This window comes from Lepidochelys olivacea, assembly GCF_965140295.1.
Source record: "Lepidochelys olivacea isolate rLepOli2 genome assembly, chromosome: 7".
In the NCBI taxonomy this organism is placed as follows: Eukaryota; Metazoa; Chordata; order Testudines; family Cheloniidae; genus Lepidochelys; species Lepidochelys olivacea.
This window is the reverse complement of record NC_140417.1, coordinates 6,743,204-6,765,970: the sequence shown is the minus strand read 5'-3', so window position 1 is coordinate 6,765,970 and position 22,767 is coordinate 6,743,204. Positions and strand designations below refer to the sequence as shown.

Genomic DNA, 22,767 nt, shown 5'->3' with positions numbered 1-22,767 from the left:
CAAACATGTACCCTATAATGCCATTTTTACAGAGTAAATTGTCAGGGTACAACCATACACTGGTGAACAAAAGAATAAGGTGAATAGTGTGAATAAGATAAGACTGTCTGAGACTTAACTCCATGCGGACCTTCTTGAAGAAAATGCCAGGAGTGTCTACTTGGATAATACTTAAATTGGCCAAATTGAAAAGTACTGTGCCACAAAATTGCTAATAGAAGTGTTGCACTTAATTTTGTATTAATGTACTATTTATAGGTTAGGCTATTTCTAACTATATGCCATATATGAGCAATTCTTGTTCAAGCCTAGCCATGAATCGGGTGCCTTTTCTGGAGACAGAACAGGTTGTTTCTGTCTGTCTGTTTGCTTGTCTTGTTGCCATCAGCAGGCCTGCAGAGCTTGCCCTGCCCTTCGTTTATCTGGTGACTTAAATGACAGATGCAAAAGAGACAAAATAGACTTCCCAAATTATCTAATGACCTGAGAGAAGAGGGTGACCTTTAAACAACATTATTTTCCCCTGATTGTTGAAAATATTCCCAGGGGCCACCTCCTTCTCCAAATGCCAGAAAACCTTCTGGGATGCCTCCAGAACACACACTAGAATGATGACGCTGCTTCTAAGCAGACTCCGAAAGATATCTCATAAAACTCCAACCATAAAACTTAGCTTTTTTGTCTTTTCAATCTGATGCTACTGTTCATGCATCTTGCATCATAATTTTTGCTACAGACTGTTTGTTTGACAAGGTGCAAACACCCTTTGTATAACTATGGAGGAAAAATGTACAGCAACTGTGTTGTGAAACTTAATATCCAGTCTGAGTATGCAAGTCTCTAATTAGGTGTCAGCTCTGTGGTTTTAAATGAAGCCTGAGCGCAGCCTCTTCTTAGAAGGCAGTGAGTATAAAGATACTTTCCTGCAAATTATATAGTTTTAAGAAACACTAGTGTGTGTCCCTGTGCTCTGTTGGATTCTAAACAGCAACCAACAGGAGTAGGTGAGGAGATTACGAAAATTACAGCTGTCAATGGGAGGTGAGGGTGTTCAGCACCTTTGAAAATCAACCTCTAAATGATTTGCTGTTGACCGATTAGGTGCAATAATTGCATTACAATGCTAGAGAATTGTTTTCTTCTAACAAGATGGTAATTGAGGTGACTGACTATGGGCTCCTTGAAGTCTTATGCTTAGATTACAATAAGTAAGATTCTGATTAATTTAGCAGCAGGGTGTCAAAGGCTTTTAACAACTTAACATGAGGCTATGATAGAATGATAAGGAGATAAACAGCCTCTGAATCTCTTATTAACAATTTGGCCAGGCTATCCTTTAGGTCTATGTTGGATCATTGTCAGCACAGTTGTTTGATAGGCAATATAATGGCGATATCACTTTGTCTTTAAAGTGGACACTGTTCTATTACTGAATTCAGAACCATGGTAGGCAGATTCATGTTCTAGTATCCGTTTTCAGTACCCCTTCTTATGAGAAGCTGATGGTGCAAATTGCAGTGCTGATGCAGTCTCTTTTTATGGCTGCAGGAGAAAAGGTACAAGTGGTTAGATTGTGAATGTAAGGTCACTAGCTATCTTCATACAACAGGGAGCACTTTTGCCAAACATCGTAAAAATTCATGAACCATAAAATGCACACGAGGAGTCCATAACCACCCAGCCTTTCCTTCGGTGCCTTCTTGTTGCAGCATTAGCAATTCTGAGCGAGTCTCACAGCAGGGCATAGCACAAATTAATTAGCTAAATTACTATCTAATGGCAGTAACATTTGATGCTGCTAAATATTTCAGTGCAAATATGGCAGCCAGGTTAACATATTTAAATATGATTGGCTCCTGAACATCTCTCTCCGGCCAGGGTAGCCGACAAAGCTTCGTGTGTTTAATTAGTTCTGCCATTAGCCATGTTCTAATTTGCCATTAGTGCTGCTCTGCTCTGATGAAGTGGACCATGATCCTCCGAGTCTTTTCTCAGCAAAGACCATCGTACTCTAAAGATGATGAAATGGAATTTAAAGAAAGGTCCTGTGCTGTGCACATAATTAAATCCCATTAATAACAAAGGACCTAATTACTATTTCAGATTCATCAGCAGAACATTACGGTGACAGGTTCCTGACTGGGAAGGTGTTGGGGGTGATCTCTAACATACATGCTACAAATTAGTCATGCATTTGTGTGTAGGCCATATCCGATCTCGGAATGGAAGACACTGGTTATTTTTAGCGTGCCCTTCCTGAGATAGGGAATAGAATTTGCTTGGCTTTTTTTTTTTTTTCTTTTTTTCCTGTTGAGAAGAAACCCTTCTGGCTTTGTTGTAAGTGTGGTTTGTAATCATTGTACACATCCCAGATGGTTCATGAAAACTCTTTGAAATGCCATCTGCCAGGCGTGTGTCCAGCCGGCAAGCCTATCATTCTGCTACAAGAAAGGAGGAGGCGGGGTTTCCCTTCCCTCTTTCTTCCTGAATCACAGTCAGTAACACTTGCTCAGATTCAAGGCAGGATGGATAGCAGCACAAGCATCTGAGAACAATCTTTGTGCTAGACAATAACATGGAAAGTTGTTGGTTGTTTTTTTTTAAACCTTCCCCCAGATAGGACACCCTAACGTGTTGTTTTATTTCCTTACGTTCGTTATTGGAGACTGATGCGAGGTGACAAATGTTATCTAGCTGATGTAATGTTTTCCTTTTTACGCTACGGCTCAGCATTTCTAATGCATTCAGGGTGAGTCACAGACAGTCCTGCTGATAACAAGCCCACCTGCGATTTTTTTTTTTTTTGACTTGAACATTTTCAGGAAATTAAGAACACTGAAATGAAACACACAGATCCATCCAAATGGCTCAGAGGAATTATGGCAAAGATATAATTGTCATGTGAAAAAGCCAGCCAGTACAGTAAACCACTAGCTGCAGTTTTGCCATTATAAAAAACAGAAGAAGGGAAAGAAAATGGTTAATAAATAGTCTCTGCAGGAAGGTAGGAATAAAGAAATTATGGGAAGGTTTGAAATGAATCCTGAAGTTCCCTGATCTTCATTTTATTAAATAATTTATTCCCCTTCTTATCTGTCTGTTTGTGTTTAATATGTAAGTTACACGATAAATCATGTCCTATGCGTTGTATTCATGAGTGTGCAATGGCCCCGGGTGACATTTGACGTTTACACTGGATGAGGAAAGACATAGGGTCTAATTCTCAGTTACATTTTAGCCCCTTTACACTGCTCCAGCAAAGTAAAGTAAAAGGTGACGGAAACAGGTCATTAGAAATACCCAGTGTGTAAGTTGGTTTCCAGTTTAGGTCTGTGCCATCCGTCTCCCCTACTGTCTGTCATAGCCCCTACTTCAGGTGTGCCGGGGGGGGAAGTAGGGTATGGCTGGCGCATGCTATGTTCTGGCTATTCTTAGCTGGCGGATGGTCTGTAAGGAGGGGGTCGTTGCAGCTAGAGCATCAGCAAGAGTGGCCCAGACAGCCCAAGAATACAAGGAGTGCAAAGGTGATGTAAAGTCAACATTGCTTCCCATCCTCTTTCCACCGTGCTTTCTCAGGAGTGACCTCTTGAACCATATTTCAAATGAATTTCTAAACCAACTTTCCCCCTTCCCTGGCACTCGAGAAAACACCTGCCAAGCTGTCGGTGGGACAGGAACATTATGCCCGAACAGCTTCTATGGGCTTCAGTCTCCCCTGTAAATTCCCAAGATCCCCCACCTCTTTCCATATTCAGTCATGAAATTCAGGCTTTTCATGGAGGGCTGAGGCAGATGCCTGGGCTGGGGAGATTCTGCCTGTGGGAAGGAAGAGTGCTCCAATAATGAGCAGTCATGCTTGGTGCTACGGCTTTCTGCTGCTTTCAGGTTCTTCCTGAACCAGCAGATTGATTGTGGCCAAAAATGTCCACACCCCTCCAAGCATCTTACACTACACTTTCTTCTGAGGTGGAATGTGTTTTAATATCTGTGAATGTGTCGTCATATTTATTGTTAGACTGACAGAATGTGCGCATCCTGTGGCCTCAGGAGTCACTTAAAGAAAATAGGTTTCAGAGTAACAGCCGTGTTAGTCTGTATTCGCAAAAAGAAAAGGAGTACTTGTGGCACCTTAGAGACTAACCAATTTATTGAACATAAAACCAATCAGTATCAATTAAATGAACTGTGCCCTGTGATCTAAAACACAATGGAATATGCCACCACAATGAAAAGTTGTGAAAAGACTCATCTTACACCACACTCGCTGAACTTAAGCTGATGGGGAGAACAGAACAGATGATGCATCAGTGAGGAAGCCCTGTTTCCAGTCTTCTCATATTCATACCAAAGGGCTATGTTCCAGTTGCTCTGTCTCTGGGATGGTGCATTGAGAAACAGGCAGCCTCAGAAATAGTAGCCAGACCCCAAATCATACAGATTTTTATTGTAGATTGAAGTCAATACCTTGAATTGCATCCAGAAGCAAATTGGGAGCTGGAGTAGTCTCCGGGGGATCAGTAGGTGACAATTGTGAAGTCATGGGCCACCGCGTTCTACACTAGGTGAAGCTTCTGAGATACCGGTCACAGATAGGGTCTTCAAGGAGTTACTACAGTAATCTAATCTGGAGGTCACATCAACATGAATGTGGGGAGATCCAGTTCAGCGAGGAAGGGTTATATTATTCTATATCTAATATAAGTGATAAGGGCTTATCTGGCTAGCACCATTATCTGGAACTCCAGGAGCAGCCAGGAATCCTAGAGAACCACAAGGTTATGAGGTAGAAAAACAGGAAAATTTGTCTCCATTTTCCATTGAATTATTTCCAGGTTCGGGGTGTGTGTGTGTGTGTGTGGTTTTTGCCAACTCCAACTATGAGCCTCAATGGCAAATTATGGATATGCCCCTTGACAGAGAAAGCAATACCGCTCCCTGTCAACTACCATCACTGCCATTTTGTGTGAACTGAACTTTAGCCAACTCATTCAGTCATGGACAGGCACACAAATGGTTGGGTGCTGTATTCCTGTTTCTGATTCAATATATTCATGCTTATGTTATACATAGCCTTTGTGATGCAGAGATGGTGCAGAAGGGGCAAGGAGCTGTTTACCCAGAGAACCTTAACACACACATGTATTTTCAAACATTTTTTGAATGTTTAAACTTGTAATCTTTCCGTTACTAGAACAAATTGTGGATTCAATTTAAAAAAATCATTCTAGTTTTTAGAGATGATACAAGTTTGAGATAATTCTCTGTACTTAAAATAAGGGATACTCAGTAATATTTCTTGAACTGCAGTGAAGTTTTTAGGTGAACCTACTGTACCAGAAGTATGTGTGTGTCTGTGTGTGTGAGAGAGAGAGAGATTGAGATTTAACATATTTGTGTAACAGCTGTGCCCCACAACACTTTCTAGTGCTAAGTAAAAAGTAATAGCAAAAGTAGGGAGAAATTAACAGGTACGTGCAAGGGAGAAAAGATATTTTGAGCTGAGATGTGAAAGGAGAGAGTTTTGATGCATTGGAGACATATAAATAGAAGCTGCAAAGAAGCCTCCTTATCTAGAAACATACTTTATGTAGCATAAGGAATTTTCTTGCTGGCAACTCAAAGGACAGTCAGTAAAATAAGGTGTTAAACTAGCAGCAGGCACAGTTGTTGGTATGCTCCCAACACCAAATTCTGGCAGATGTCTTTTCTGCATACACCACAAGAGATCATTTGGCATAGCCCAGCGAATACAGGAGGGTAAAACAATTGGTTATACATGTCTGCAAAGGACAGAATTACTGCACCTATTCAGTATTTATGTTGGGCTGTAAATTCTAGAATTCGCGCTCACTGACTCTCAAGGTTTCTTTCCACATAGCTCACATGGGAGAATTAATTTCCTGATACTGTTATTTCCCTGGAAGATGTTTGAATGTCCCATTTAATTCCTGATAATATTGATGTTGCACTAACTTGTAGTTTTCTCCATTTAGGCACAACCCGTCCTCCGCGAGAAGGAGAAGTGCCTGGTGTGGACTATAACTTTCTGACTGTGCAGGAGTTTCTGGACCTTGAGCAGCGTGGAACTCTTCTTGAAGTAGGAACATATGAAGGTATGGCATAGTGGGGAACTGGTTCAGTAACATAAGATGAAGGAGACACTTACATAGTTGCTATAAAGATGTTTAGGCCGGTGACTTTATCAGCTTTTTAGGCTTTGTCTTCACTAAGGAAAAGATAGTCTGTTCTTAACTCTAGTTAGCTAACTCAAGATAAAATCCCAGTGAAGACAAGGCAGTACACAGTTTTCACACAAATTAGCAAGTCAAGTTAGGCTATGGGGGAAGCCTAATTTTTAACTTGACCTGGTAAATTGTGTGAAAACTACACACTGTGCTAGGATTTTGTCTCCAGTTGGTTAACTTGCGTTCACACACCTTTTATCCTAGCGAAGACACAGTCCATTTTCTTTGCATTAGTGACCAACCCTCATACACTTACTTTGAAATATAGAGAATTCCTACGTCACTGTGGTATTAAGTTTTTCTTCCAGCTGGTAGTCCAGTTACCTACCATACAAAATTACATTGGTAGCCATCCTCTTGTAGCGTTTGAAGTGCTTGCCGAGCCACCCAATAGCATTTTCATCACGAAGGCCACCATGAAATCTAGTCGCTTGACACTGGTCAACAACATGCACCATTGATTGACGAAGGCCACAGTGACAAAGTGGGTCGTTGTGCAGACCCCGTGTGTAGAGGTTGGCTGCACATATTCCTTGGCCAGTTTGGAATCTGTTCAGCAGGGCAAATCCTGGCAATCGAGCTGTCAGATCAGTGACAAGGAAACCAGTCCAGATGTTTTTATCTGACCACTCAGCACGCCATAGGGTTGCTGCTGACTGATTCCAATCTGGCAGTTGAGACCACAATGGATGCCTTGACATAGGCTGTGCTCTGGGGTGACAGAAAATGTCTGTGAATAGTCAGGGACCTGAACTGGCACATAGCTTTTCCATCAGTCTGGCAGCACGCTCTTTGCAATGAATGTGGCGGGGCCGAGGGGAAACTATGTTGCTCAGAACTGGTAGCCATGGGATAGGAGTGGGGCGCAGGGTGCCTGTGATGATATTCCTAGTTGAGTTCAGTTTGATGTCAGCCAATTTAGCGTCAGGCAAATGACACCACACACGGGCACAGGATTTCTCTGAGGAATAGCACAGTGCCAGAGCCAGAGTACGAAGTGTCTGTGCCTACACCCCATGTTGAGCTGGCTCATTTGCTGATTAGATTATTTCTGGTCCTGACTTTGGCAACAGTCTTTTCTAGATAGTTGTGGAAAGTCAAAAAGAGGTCCATTGTGACCCCAAGGTAGACCGGTTTTGCCTCGTGTTTGTCATTTTCCATTGAGGAAGACACTTGCACTTTGGAGTTGGAAGACGCTTAAAACTGTCTTAGTCACACTTGGTTGGAGGTGCAGACTGCTACAGTAGGCTGCCATCTTGGCCGGGTCGGTGTTCAAGATGTTCTCCAATTTGGTGAAAGAGCACAACGGGGCACTGCAGCAGACATCATCCGCATAGGTTCATGACTGAGTCAGTTACAGGTCATTTGTGTACAGATTGAACAGGGTGAGCAGAAGCATGGAGCTTTGGAGTAAGCCGCTTGATTGAACAAATGCATCGAGAAGACAATTTCCCATATATACCTGAACATGCCTATCACAAAGTAGAAGTTCACAGGTAGACATTCAAACCATGCTAAGGGAGTTCTTGACAATTTTACCAGAAGACCAGTGTGCCATATTGTATCGTAGGCTGCTGTCAGGTCCAAGAAAACAGCTCCTGTCTTCAAGTTTTGTTGCAGCCTGTTTTCTATATATGTAACAAGGGCTAGGACTTGATCTCATGTGCTTTGACTATTCTGGAAGCCAGCTTGGTCAACACTGAGAGCTGTCTCCACCTCTGGAGATATATACTGCAGGATAAGCTGCTCCAGACTTTGAAGAAGATAGATAGCAGAGAGATTGGTTGGTAGCTTGCAACATTGTGTGGGACCTTTCCACGTTTTAGAAGGGTGATCACTTTTGACATCCTCCAGATCCTTGGCAGGTTACCCTCATTAATAACCCGTATCAGGAATTTGGATAGCCATTGACAGGCATTGGTTCCAAGGTGTTTCAGGAACTCTGGTGAAATATTGTTGTATCCTGTCACCATTCCGGGTTTGATGTTGCGAAGTGCAGTGTCTGGTTCAGTGCTTGTGAATGTTCCTATATCCTGATGAAGTGGATTACATCATCTAAATTGCCGCCATTCATCGTGACTCTGCCATTTTACGAGCTTATTCAGGGGAACTTTTGCAGTCTGAAGCAAGTGGCTAACCACTTGGTTTGGGGTGACAGGAGGACAGGGCAGCACTGGTGGGGGTTGTGCTGTGCCAAGTCAACACAGAAGGTTCCAGGATTTCTGGCGGGAATGGGTGAAATTCATATTCCCTGTTGTTTCCTCCCATCTTGCTTGTCTCGTAGCAGCTAAGGACTCTATTAAGTGGTCAGCAATATCTGGCTCTCCAGACTGTTCATACCACTTCAATAGTTTGGAACATTTAGTATCTAAACAAGGAATCTAGACAGGGCTATAGCCTCACAGAATGGACACACACAGCCTTGAAGATGGCTCCACAGAAAAGGTTGTAGGCTTTGTTGATTAGGATGGAATGCCAGGGGATGGTAACAATACTTCATTCTAGAGTTTCACTGAACTTCTCCCAGTTAGGTTTCCTGAAAGTTCGTCTTTTCTTTAAGCTTCTAACAATGGGCAGCCAAAGGCTGACATGGACACATGATGGTCTATGTTGACTCTCTGGAAAGTTGTGCAGGAGCACCCACAATGCTGGTTGGGGTGACTGTCTAGTAATGTCACCCAGCATAGGTCAGGTGAGTAATCACATGACCATCTAGCCGAGTGAAATGTACCCTGTTGTTCTGGGTCATGGATGAAAATAAGGTCATTGTTTAATGCCCACTCCACCAGTCATTTGCCGTCTGGTTCTGAGTAACCCCAGTATAGTGTATAGTATAGTGGCTGTTGAAATCGCCCACATTGGTAGCCAGGAGAACACGCTGAAAATGAAACCATATGAGAAAATGAAATACTAATGGAAGATGACCAGAAAAGTTTACACACCACTGCCTCATTTTCCTAACGTCCTCTAGCCTCGTTCCTCCTTTTCGTTCATTTCTCTTCCTCCTGCTGTCTCCCTTTTTCTCTTTTCCTCACACTTGTGCATCCTTCATCATCCAGCCCCTGTTTGTTTCACTCTCTGCCCCTGTCCATTTAAAGACTTGTTCCTTTTCAGGGTGGTTTTCTGGAATTGATTTTATTTTCCTTCCCCAAGGAGACGTCACCCTCTCTCCAGGTCCTTTGACTAGACAAAAAAGCTGCTAAAGAGTGATTTGAGGTGCTCCCAATCCCCTGGAGTTTGAGAGTATTATTTCCAGAGTATTGGTCCACCCAGAGTTCTGTCCCACTCTTATATGTGCTGTCATAAAGCCACCGATGCACCTTACCAAACCCTTGTTTGTCAGTTTCCTTCCCCTCTCATCTCCATTTATGTGTGGCTCTCCCATCAAGTTCTCCATCAGGAACATACCTGATTATGCTCCTGAGGGTGATTTTCTACAATGGGACATAGTAGGGGAAGTTGTGTGGTTCCCCTGATCCTGTACTGACTTTCACTCCCAGAGTCCTGGGACTTAACTTTTACGAGACAATAGCAGTGAGAGGGAAAGCCTTCCAGATTCTCCTTGTGTATGTGCTGTCTACAATATAAGCATGATTCAATCCTAGAGAAATTCACAAATAAAAAGTGAGAGCCATTGTTTTGGCATGATGACCTAAGAACTGTGTGTAAATAACTTCCGTTTTCCGGCCATAAGTTAGTGTTCTAAACACTGGGCCTGATCCTCATGTACGCTGCCGTGCCTTTGCACCACTCTGACCACATAACAGGGCCTTGAAGGGGGCACGAGTTATATTTATACTTTCTGTAGTGCCCCTTTACACTTACAGAGCCGTGCAAAGGGGCCTTGGGATAAATGAGATGCATGCCATTATTTATAGAGCAGTGCTTCATCACCTTACAACACTGATGAAGGTGATGCGTCATCAAAGAAACTAAAGCAAGAAAAACAAGGAGATAAAACCACGCTCAAGCTACATTGCCATCTGCTGGGCGGATCAACACTACCAAATGGATCCTGATATAAGTAGAGAAGTGGGTGAAGACATGCTTATTTTGCAGCCCTTAAGGAACTAATACAAAATATGTGCAAAAGAAATCCAAAGTACAGCTAATTATCTGCTTAAAGATGGCCCGCAATGCGGGGTTTTTTGCATCTTTTTTGCTTCTTTATGATGTATAATAAAGTCCTGAATTTTTTTAAAACCCAATCTTTTTATACTCCTTTGTAGCGTCAACTTTAAACATTGCACTTGAATCCTCACCTACAGCTGCACCGGGCGGAATGATTGCAGTGTCAAATCTTTATGGGTTTAGCATTGCATGACGTTACTAATTTTATAGTTTGGCTTCGCTCTTCCGCTGCTATAAGTTGATTAGCATCACTGCTAATGTTCCAATAGCAAAACTACCCTGAAATGAGCGTTTTTTTCTTTTCCTGTGTCTATCTATAATACTCAATTAGTTTTCCTTGTCATGATGCTCAAAATAGATCAGCTGAACTGCATCCCTATCACATCCCAGTCCTCTTTTGACCTTTCCCCTTTGAAAGGGAAAATGAGTATCTGTCTCTAAGCTGGCTCTTGGGACGGTCTGGAAATTAGTTTTCAGTTCATGGTGTGTTCAGCTGGGGCAGCTTAAATAAGGCCATTTCACAGTACACATGTTTATGAAACTGATTAAACATAATTATTTATATTTCAGATTTTTTTCCAGTTCGAAAGAATATTGCTCTTGATTTAATCATTTTCTGATGATACAGGGAAATTTAATATTGGTGGGTATAGTAGAGGCAAGTGAAATTTTGGCTTCTCATTTTCAGGAGTTTGAACAGCCTCATCTCCCATTGGTGTCAACTGGATTTTCTGGTGCTTGGCACACGTGGAAATCCATTGTACTCTCCAAAGGAAAATCCATGAGAATAAAGAAATAATTATGATAGTAGAGATGTATATGTGTGGATCTTGATACATACAATTTCATTGTAACATGCATTGTAACATGTAACATGCAGTCCAGGGAATGACTTTTCCAGCTTTGGGAGATTTGTTTAAGGGGTGGTGGTGGTTGTTGTTGTTAAACATACCTTACATTAGGTTTGACCGGTGTTGATCTTGATTATGATCCAGTCAGTGATGTAATTAAAAGTCAACATTGTGATCGTAACAGAGTCTGTTAAAAGAAATAGAGAAGACAAAGTTAAACCCTTCTGATACCTGGGTTATTCGTCCAGCTTTTCATTCTAAGCCAACTTTATTCTTTCTTTACTCCTCTTTACCTGCCCCAGTCCCGATTTGTATATATTATCAGTGTGGAGGTTAGAATTCTCCTGAAACTGCCACTAATGTTGTACTGTAAACAGGGTTCATAGAACTCAACTGCAATAATTTCTGCTACTCCCGATGTAGCCATTTGGCTCAATCAACTTCAGATGAAATTGTACTTGCTGCTCTACACAAGCCATACGAAAGAAGAAGGTAGAACTCAACAAAGTGAGAGTCTCACATATGTCTACTGGAGACCAACATAGCTATCACCTTGATGCTCTTCGTTGTCTTACAATAATAAGAATGCATTGCTCTAGATAGTTTTCAGACAGGAAAAAGAGACTGAGCTCCTGCCCTGGGGAGTTTATAATCTAATTAGACAACCTAAACATAATGGAAGGGGGAATGGTATGCAATGAAGAACTGTGTGATTGACGTTCAATTAGCATGTTACTTCCGTGAGTTTGTTGGGTTTGATTAGAATCATAGAATATCAGGGTTGGAAGGGACCTCAGGATGTCATCTAGTCCAACCCCCTACTAACACTCCACTCCAGGCAGGGTTTACAGGACTTTTTGAAGAAACACACAAAGGTAGAAACATTCTAAATTAGTAAAAATGCTGTGTCTACTTGTGTTATGCATTTCCAGGTTATGTTTTGGTAGTTTCTCTGGTAGTTGAATCAAAGTACAGTCTAGGAAATATAGAGAGTGTTTTGACATTAGAAAGTGAGTTTGCCTTTTGAGGGTTTATCAAGGCACATACTGATGTGTTTATTGCTGGATACCACTGCAAATCCCAATTTTACTTTTACATGCACATTATGCCTCCGCCCTGCTATATCTCAAGGGTCTTTATTTCAGAAATTGATGAGAAACCACTGCCACCCTCACTCCCCTTTGCTAAGTAGCACTTGGAAAGTAGACAGTGAGGGCAAGGCCAAAAGAAGCAGTGAAACCCTGTGAAAATTGACATTTTAAAAGCTCTCTTGCACTTAGCTTATTGAGGGAAAGGGTGGCGGGAAAGCAGGATTATAAAACAGTCCATGGGAGTGATCAGAGGAAGGGGAACACACAGGATATTGACTCCATCGTGGATACTGTGGATTCTGCTTTAAAAAGAGAAAAGAATTGAAATTGGAGCCACAAAAGGCTGGGAGATTGGATTGGGAAACATTGTATCAGGTGCTCCAAAACTTTGATTGAAAACTGTTGCTGATTGAATTTCCTAGAGTGCAGGGCAATGGATGCAACCTGTTATGAGAGTGTTCTGTTGGTATATATGTAAATAGTCAATAGATAATTGTCAGTAGATAGCACTCAAGAATATGTAGCCTAGCTCCTGAGTTAGGACCAATATAGCTTGTGGTTGTGTCCTGCAAATAGTTTCCTCTTTGAAGGCAGAGTGGGTATGGCAGTTACTTCCAAATGGCTCGGGGAAGTGGGGGGATGGTAAGTAAAACATCCAATACCATCAGACGCGCTTTAAAATGGTGAGAGTTGGTGGCACTGCTTTGATACTGGGAGATTCTATGGCGTGTGCCATAGGTGGAATGGTGGTCAAACGTAATGCCATCACCCCATGGGGATACGTTTAGCATGGCCCACCCCTCAGAAAGGAAAAGTCCATTTAGAGCATGCCTTATCTGAGCCCCTGTGGCAAATAGAACACAGTGATGATTGCAGTCGCAGGCTTTTGACTGATCCTGCCCTGCCCTGCATTCAGTTTGTAGAGTTCCTACTAATGCCATGGAAGTAATGCTATGGGTTACTCATTGCTTTTGCATATGAGTTGCAGCAGGAAGAGATCATGGCTCTCCCAGGTGCCATGAGTATCATGTGGGAATCTTGTTCAGTGGTTAGAACAGGATATTGAGTCACTGCTTATTCCCCTGGCTTGTTATGTGGATTTGAGTAAGTCAGATAACTGCTCTGTGCCTCGGTTTACTGATCTGGAGAAGAGAATAGTAACACCTATCGTAATCACCATTACAAACTCAACCGATACCGCAATGTGTCTACAGTTATTTTCTGTGACAAATACAGAGGTAAATCTCTGGTATCTCAGATTATAATGATTATCATCATTCCTTTGACCAAAGGCAGACTTCGGGTCCGCACCCCATTTGAAGTAGGTGCTGTACAAACACACAGGGTGATGAAATACGGTTGCTGTGATTTTTGAGTACTGTTTGCAAATGTCGAATGGTGACTGCTGAGTGTCATTCTGGTGTTATGAAGCTTCATTAATGAGTGCTTGTAAAGCACTTAGTGATCCTCAGATGAAAAAGTGCTGTAATGTGTAATATGTGAAGGGTTGTTAAATTATAGAGCATTATTGTCAAGGCATCATCTTTCATTCTTGGGACAGGCTTTGTGTGAGTGCCAAGAAAAGTAATAAGTAATCTGCATTAGTTTCATCACTTAAAAAGTAATGGGTGACTTATTAGCATCTATAATATCAAACTGGCTACTGTAGACAGGGACCCTGATTACAAGTACTTAATGATCGTAATCAGCTACCTTAACGGTCCAGCTCGAATAGCAGCAAAAGTCCCAGGATGCGTTCAGAAACCAGCACTTGAATTCCAAGAAACTTCCTTTTTGCCGAATATTTCTGATGTGTTTGTTCTGCTCATATTTCTGTCCACTGGCCCTCCTCCTCCATCCGTTTCTATAGAACGGCTGCTTTTCATTGTTCTAGTTTCTTTGTTGATTTGCATTCTATGGGTCTTGCCAACTTTGTACAGCCCTGAGTGAGTGCTGTGGCTATGGTATGAAAACATGAAGAGAAAGATCAGAAGACTGGGGGGTGGCAGATGCTGTAGATGCACACGTAGCGGAACAAACACGTTCCGCTTAATAAGATAAGATCCGCTTATTAACGTCTCTGTACTACAGATTGACTCAATAAATCATAATGATTCCTTTAGAGCCACTACAGTGTATCATGTCAAAGATCCACTTATTAATATCTATATATTGTGGAAAGATTTCCCCCCCCCCCCCCCCGCCCCGACTTCATGGTTTTCTTTTCTTTTCTCTGGTAAAAAGGGTGTGTGAGAGAGACAGTGTTAGTCAGTTGCATTCTAAAATGGACATCAATTCCTATTTTTCTCAAAATATAGGTAGACAATTGGTGTGAAATTTCATAGAAGGGTAATTTTCATGCCCTTTAAATTTTCTATGGATTTTTTGACTGATTCATACATTTTTAATAGGACGACTTTGGCTCTGGCCAAACTTTTTCCTCAGTAGCACTCCTCTTCATTGTGGACAGATATCTCTTAAAATCATTGCCTGTCGACACAAAATTTGGTAGAGAAGTTGATCCTGAGGACTTCTAGCACAAAGGATGGGGTGGGGAGTGTCTTTTTTTGAGGGGTGCACTTGAATGTAAGATTTAGGGTTATTTTTGGCTGTTATGGACACAGTATGTGCTATGCACACAAGCCTGATCAATGGAGGTTGGACACATACAGGAGCAATTGATGATAGGAACTGGACACACACAAGCCTTGTTGACGGGCGCTGAGCACACATGAAATATTTTCATTTGTGAGCTATGCTTTCTGTCACATTTTATCCTGCAGCAAGAAAGGGCTCACATGCGGCTACTAACAGATGAAATATTTTCTGCTGCAGCTGTACTTCTGTGTTTCAGAGGTCTGGCCCCTACCTCCACCTCATCCAACTCCCACCTTAAACTGAAGCATTCAAAAAAACCTGTATGAAATAATACACAAAAATCTTTGTTATGAAGCCGTTAGGGTTGTTATGCACACAACATACCTGAACTTAGCCCCAGGGGCAAGGCAGTGAAAGGGTAAGCCACCTAACAATGCGTACCTGCTACACTTCCATCCACGAGCATGCTCCTTACCTCTTTCCACTGCAATTACCACATACTACAGCCCATGTACTCTGTAACCTGCACTCTGGCCTCCTAGGACACCAGCCTTCTATCCCCCTCGGCGCCGCCTTGCACTCACAATCCTCCTCCAAACTACCCTCATCCAACATAACCACGTAGAGCACCAAACATGCATGACAATGTTGGGGAAATGCTCATTTCATACAGGGGTATGTGCGAAAAGGCTCAGCAGTAAGGCTGAGCTGAATAGTCTGTGGTGTATGGTCACTGTAATGCTAAGGGAAGTTTGTGGTGGGAGTAGTAGAACATATGCACGGTTAATTGTCTTTACTTTTCTGTTCCTTGCTTTTTGTGGGTTCACGTTAGATTTAGCATATGGTGTGTAAAGCAATCTTAACTACTTCACAGCCCTTTTGGGTGTGTATTTATATATTCCTATATGTATGCACCTGTGTTTGTATATACATACCAGACTCTGTGTGTACAACAGATACCCCAGTGTTATGTTAACATTAATGGTTCCTGCCTGACTGCAGGAAAGAGTCTTGAGTTCACAGAGTCAACCAGAGCCTGTGGTACCAAGATATCCCTGCTAGCCTGTTAAGATCAAATTCCACACACCCCCCCTTCCCCACCCCCCACAAACTGTGTTGCAATGCTAAAGCATAACTGGGGAAGTGGAGGATATCGTAGTTGCCTTAGCTCGGTGAATATCTTTGTTTAATTTATTATAAGATAGACTGTTGTGTGCATTCAATCTGTTTGCATGCAGCTGTATATAGATTGAACAATAGCTGTGTGGTTGGGGTGATAGCCAATGATTTTCTGTTAGCTGCTGGTCACCTTAATGGTGGTGATTTTGATACATCCACTTGAGAGAAAACAATTTTGAAGTTATTTGTTATGTCTAGGGTTTTCATGGGGCCTAGGGGAGTTCAGTGTCCATATCCCCGTATTCTTTAAGCCCAAATGAAAATCTCAGCCTATTTGGCCAATGAGATCATAAGGCAAGATTCTTGGTTGTTACCCAAGAATTTAAACCGTAAATTAAAATATGCCTATTGTAACATTTTGGCTAATTCCCAACAAAAACATCCAGACTGAGTGTCAGCTAGCCCCTTTTGAACCACCTCAAGAGAATCAGAAATATAAAGGAGACTTGATTTACATATGTTGTAATTTAATTTCTCAGTGCTCTCTTTTATTGCCGACTGCAAAACTATGCTGTGCTTTGCCTCCCCTTCCAGATGCTAGATCCCTGGCCTCCTCTTGGTTGCCTGGATACTCTGAGTTTCCTCGAGGCAATTGCTAATCAATGTGGGTTGCAGTTAGGTGATTCCGGCAGACAGCAGCCAGATCTGACATCTAAATGTAGAAACTGGTAGCCAAATTCAGTCTGGGAAGTAAACAGCTAAAACACTGTAACCCTGTCTCCACTTCCAGGAATCAATTAGTCTTGTGCTAATCAGACACCAGCACTCTGATTGGATTAGATGAACAGAGGCACTTTTAGTAAAATTAAAGTTCAATCATTTTGGCTCTTCTGGAGAGCAGACAAAAGAGGCACGGCTCAAAAAACAATTACATTAATAATTACATTTTGATTCTGCATGTCAAGACCTTGCTTAATTTTCGTATTTATCTACATTTCTTCCCCAGAATGCCATTTTGCATTAATATAGTATGCAATAGAGACTACTTTTTAAGATGTAAGCCATTAGTGGAAACATTGTCAAAGCACAGTATTGGAGCTTTGAAGATAGTATGCGTCCTCTGTAAGTGTTAGCTCCTCGGTGCAAAGAGAGGGCTTTTCATTTATCATTCCAAAATTATGCTTCGCTATAGGAGTCAGTGAATTCAGAACTGCAGACATAATTTTCAGAGGTGCTGTGGGCACTCCAGATCTCCTATTGACTTCTGTAGGAGCTCAGCACCTCTGAAAGTCAGGTCATAACTACTGTATGTCGCTTGTAAAATGCTTTAGGATCCTCTGTGATAATGGGTGTTGTGTGCTGTAAGGGTAAGATGATGTTAATAATGAGAGCTGAGTGGACTATTCAGTACAAATTATATTTGTTATGAATTTAGCCCCTTTTGTTTCATAAATTTCTCACAAACAAATGTTAAGTTGCCTTTTCATGTATATGTTCTTTATGATTATTAGCAGGATACTGGAAACAAATAATTTCCAATTTAAGGGTGGTTCATAAACTCTTTGCTTTGACTGTTCTCTGTTTGTTATTCATTGTGCTGGCTGGGTTGCTAAGACACAGAGGGTGGTTTGCCTCTTCCTGATTGGTTGATTGAAATAATTGATAGAGAAGTTGAAAAAACAACAAATTGCAAATACTCAAAATTCCAGTAGAAATTTCTGAATGGATGATCATTTGTACTAAGCTTTTGGAGGCTTTCAAGACTGGCAAACATTTTCCTGACTTCCTTATGGTTGTCCAAATACTCATTAATAGGAAATAATGTGACTTTCCACCCAAAGAACAGCAAACCAAACAGAAAGAACAGGAGTAGTGGGGCGGGGGGGGGGGAGAATTCCCACTCCTCTGGACACAATTAAGTCTAGGCTTGAATGAAGACTGTGTGTGGATGTGTCATTGCACAAACTAAAACTATTTCCCCATGTTTATTCCTCCCCCTCGCCTATTGTTCCTCACATGTTCTTGTCAACTGCTGGAAATGGCTCACCTTGATTATCACTACAAAAGATTTCTTTTCTCTCCTGCTGGTAATAGCTCACCTTACCTGATCACTTTCATTACAGTGTGTATGGTAACACCTGTTGTTTCATGTTCTCTCTGTATATAAAATCTCCCCACTGTATTTTCCACTGAATGCATCTGATGAAGTGCGCTGTAGCTCATGAAAGCTTATGCTCAAATAAATTGGTTAGTCTCTAAGGTGCCACAAGTCCTCCTGTTCTTTTTGCGGATACAGACTAACATGGCTGCTACTCTGAAACCAAACAGAAGTATTTTAAATTTTGATCATGAAATGAGGGATATTTTAAAAACTATTCAAACACCTCTGTAAAAAATTAACAGAAGAATTTTGAAAAGGGGACTCTCAGAGGATCAGAGAAACTACTTGACATAGATTCAAATATTTTTTTAAAAATGTGAGACCCGTGAGTAGATAAGAAAGAGCTACATTCAGTATTAACACATTGGTTTTTTGCATTGGTCAAAATCCAGACCAAACTGCTGCTAAATACCATCCGTGACAAAAGGCAATGTTTGTTTTGGGTTGTTGCTTGTTTGTGTTGGAAGTTAAATGGTGGCAGCCCAGCTTCAATGTTTACACACTTTCAGGAGATGACAATTATACCAAATGTTGCTGGTTTTGTTCGAAAAGAGAGAACCTGGCAGATGCCACAAAATAGCTCCCCCCCCCCCAAATCAGCTGGTGTCTCCCTCTCAGCCCTTCTGCCTCTTGGTCCAGAGAGAACCCTTTCATTGACCACATATCTCCCCTGTCTGCTTCTGTACCCACGAGTCTGGAAGCTCTAGATGCCATTTCTTGTAGAGTACATGAGTGGGAGCAAATGTAAGCATTAGTTACAGCCTTTGGCTCTTTAATAATGGATGCTGTAATAGGAGCCCTGGGGCCCATTCATGCTCCAAAGGCCCAGTGCTCTGTTGCAGCACCTTCCAAATGAACTGAGCATCGAGGAGAAATATACTCATTTGTATGCAGTGAACACAAATTTTAGACACACAAGAACATTTCCATTGGGTCTAGTAGTCTCCGGTTGATGTCCTCGGAGCCGGGCTGTGGTATGGCATTTCTGCAATTTGAGGTTTTTATTCATGGTGAGTTTTTTATCTTCAGGGTGCCCTGGCAAAACACAGAAAAAGAATCAGTTCCTACCCCAAGGACCATCCATTTTAAGTTAAACAGACAGTCTAAATGAATTGCCACATTGAAACACATACAGTAGAACCTCAGAGTTAAAAACACCTCGGGAATGGAGGTTGTTCGTAACTCTGAAATGTTTGTATCTCTGAACAAGATGTTCTGGTTGTTCTTTCAAATGGTTACAATTAAACATAGATTTAATACAGCTTTGAAACTTTACTATGAAGAAGAAAAATGCTGCTTTACCTTTAATATTTTTAGTAGTTTACGTTTAACACAGTGCTTTTCTGTCTGTGCTTGATTGATGGGTGGGTGGGTGGGTGGGGGACTCCGTCGCTGCCTGATGGTGTACTTGCGGTTCCAAATGAGGTGTGTGGTTGACTGGTCAATTCGTAAATCTGGTGTTTGGAACTCTGAGGTTCTACTCCACGTACATTGAAACGTATAGCTTGACAAAAATATGAGTAGATGAGTAATCGGGCACAGTGTTCAGTTTGGATAATTGGAAGTAAGAGGGGAATTAAAGATGTTTTTAGGGAAGTTTGGTGATATTCTCCCTTGGGGGGGCGGGGAACAAAAAGTGTTGATTCAATATGATATATTCCAAAAGCAAAAATAATTTAAAAAAATACTGACCAAGTGACCTCGTGATTTTGGTTGTCAAACTTGAGGCATTTTTGCCTGATTTTTCAGAAAGTGATTGCCACTGTTCATGTTTTTATGAACTCACTCTCTAAATCAGTGGTTCTCAATCTATTTACCATTGTGGGCCTCATAAGCAGCTCCCTCTGTGTTATAAGAACAGGAGTACTTGTGGCACCTTAGAGACTTAACAAATTTATTTGAGCATAAGCTTTCGTGGGCTACAGCCCACTTCATCGGATGCATAGAATGGAACATATAGTAAGAAGATATATATATACACACACACAGATACAGAAAACATGAAAAAGTGGAGTAAGAGGTTAATTAAGATGACAGGTTTCAGAGTAGCAGCCGTGTTAGTCTGTATTCGCAAAAAGAAAAGGAGGACTTGTGGCACCTTAGAGACTAACCATCTGATGAAGTGAGCTGTAGCTCACGAAAGCTTATGCTCTAATAAATTGGTTAGTCTCTAAGGTGCCACAAGTACTCCTTTTTTTTTTTTTAATTAAGATGAGCTATTATCAGCAGGAGAAAAAAATGTTTGTAGTGATAATCAAGATGGCCCATTTAGATAGTTGACAAGAAGGTGTGAGGATACTTAACGTGGGGAAATAGATTCAATATGTGTACTGTGTTGTGGCCACATCCAAACCATTTATATACTACCTGTATGGCCCTGAGGATGTCACGTGGGCTGCAGCTGTGTGCTGAATGGGCCGCAGGTTGAGAACCATTCGTCTAAATCATGACTGGAAGAGATGAGGGGGTGAACCCATCAGAGTCAGGGAGAAATCATCCTACCCTTTTCTTGAATTTGGTGGTGGAATTTTAACCAAGGTCCCCAGGAGACCTCTTAGCACATCTATGTTACATACTTACCACGATTATCAAAATTCTGCTCCAACTACACACCTATATACCCTTTGTTGAAAACTTTGTGTGTGTTACATATTTGTAGGTCTAACAACATATAAAATCACTGAAATAAATGCTGGACAAAGTATCTGTGTTCAGTGCCACACATGCAAGCTGAATTGCTACCCATGTATTCTATATACGCGTTGATCTTTGTAATCACCTGTTAGTATCTTTGTAAAATACACAGAGCTTAAAAAAGAAATAACCAAGTAATATTGAATCTCTGGAGAAGTACAAAATAGAGTAGGATAGATTATCTTCTCTTCCTACTTCTTTTATATTCCCCCTCCTTTCTCTCTCACATTCCTCCTCCTCCATAAAATACTCTTGCAGCATATAGAAAGTAAGAATCATTTCTCTAGCAGAGACTGCACCTGCTGTAAGATTCGACATCCCCATTAGGGGCTCTTTCCAGAGGAAGTCATTTCCTTCTCCTTATAAATTATGCATCTGTGTACATTTAAGATTCCGAAATGAAGAATAAAACAGAAAGGTATTGCTGAACATTGCTTTGCTCTACGGAGTTGACTCCTTGATCCTTTATAGACACTTGAATGGAGCTTACCGAGAATGAAGCTCTGTGTGTTGCTGTCATAGCGTTTCTACATTGCTAAATGCTCTGAGGAGGGAGTCCCTCTGATTTCTAGAAACCGTGAATTTTGAATCCCAGTCCTTGTACTCTAAGACGGCAGTGCGATGGGTAAGATCTTTGTGCAGGGTAAGGCGGGAAGGCAAACTGGGATTTGCTTAGCAACAGAAGCTGGCTTTCCTTTCGCGGGCCCGCCTCAATGAACTCGCTTGATCCTTTCTCCTGGCTGGACTCTTTCTCACTCCCTGTTACCCAGTCTATCCCCATGCCCTTCACAGGGCCCACAGGTGTTAGCCTGGTTTTTCACTCTCCTTCCTGCACACAACCCTCAGACTGCTCAGGCATGATTCCTGTCTTAATTCACCCCGAAGGCCAATGGAAATAGAGCTTCAGGGATGGACTCGAGTAAAAGCTTGAAAGGAGAAGATTGATTCAACCACTCAAATGGCAGTTCAGATGAATGTTATGTTTTATGAATTAAAATTCATAATGTATGTGATTTGCACATTAAGCTCTAGTGAGCTGTAACTGGCGTTGTAAAATAACTGCCTGTTCTCCTGCAAACCTAAGGATTACTTCATTTGAGCAGTGCGTACAGCGGGTTTGTCTACATCTGTGTGTAACTCATTTATAAATTTTAAACATGTACAACACATTCTCCTATAGGCAGGGGTGTGTGTGTGTGTGTGTGTGTGTGTTTGTAATATTTATGACATATATACAGGACATGATGGTTTGGTGTGGTACATAGGTTTCATGTGTATTTATCTGGAATAATCTGCATTTTGTGTGTATATGTATATACACACGCTGTATACTCTGAATGTCTGTATAGGATGGAGAGAATATACAGTACATATAGAATGGTATGGTGTCCTAAAAAGGTTTTACCAGCAAGAGTTGGATTCTGATGACACTTTTGTGCCAAATCATTCTCTCATTATTTCCTTATATGTAATCTAGTTAGCTGTAGATATAATGCATAATGTAATCAAATTTACCAGTGTGTTTTCTGAGTAGAATTTTGAAAAGAATTATGCCTGATATAAATAATGTTTATAGGGTATATATGTGCATATATAAACATGCACTTTTATATTGGGGGTGGAGAGGTAAAAATGTATTTTTGAAACTGCTTTGGGATCCCTGGGAATAAAATGCTATATTTAAATGGACAGTATTTTAAGTCAATTTCTGTGGCCCAACGGCAGAAATTAAAATATGTAATAATTGTTGAAACTGGTATGAATAATTGATATTTTAAATATAGACTTGTTTGCTTATAATGTCAAATAATATAAACTGTATTCTGAATATCATAAATTTGCTTATATCATACATTCTATGGGACAGGGACTGTCTT

The 22,767-nt window shown here is 41.2% G+C and overlaps 1 protein-coding gene across 18 annotated transcripts in view; it reads left to right on the top strand.

Annotated features, from left to right (window-relative positions):
• The window catches only part of MAGI1 (membrane associated guanylate kinase, WW and PDZ domain containing 1), a 477,619-nt gene that overhangs the window by 355,122 nt on the left and 99,730 nt on the right, over positions 1–22,767 (top strand). For all 18 annotated transcript variants that reach the window (XM_084634942.1, XM_084634953.1, XM_084634955.1 and 15 more), the window contains one exon: positions 5,994–6,113. In XM_084634942.1, coding sequence (XP_084491068.1) covers positions 5,994–6,113 — 120 coding nt within the window. The remainder of the gene's footprint in view (positions 1–5,993; positions 6,114–22,767) is intronic.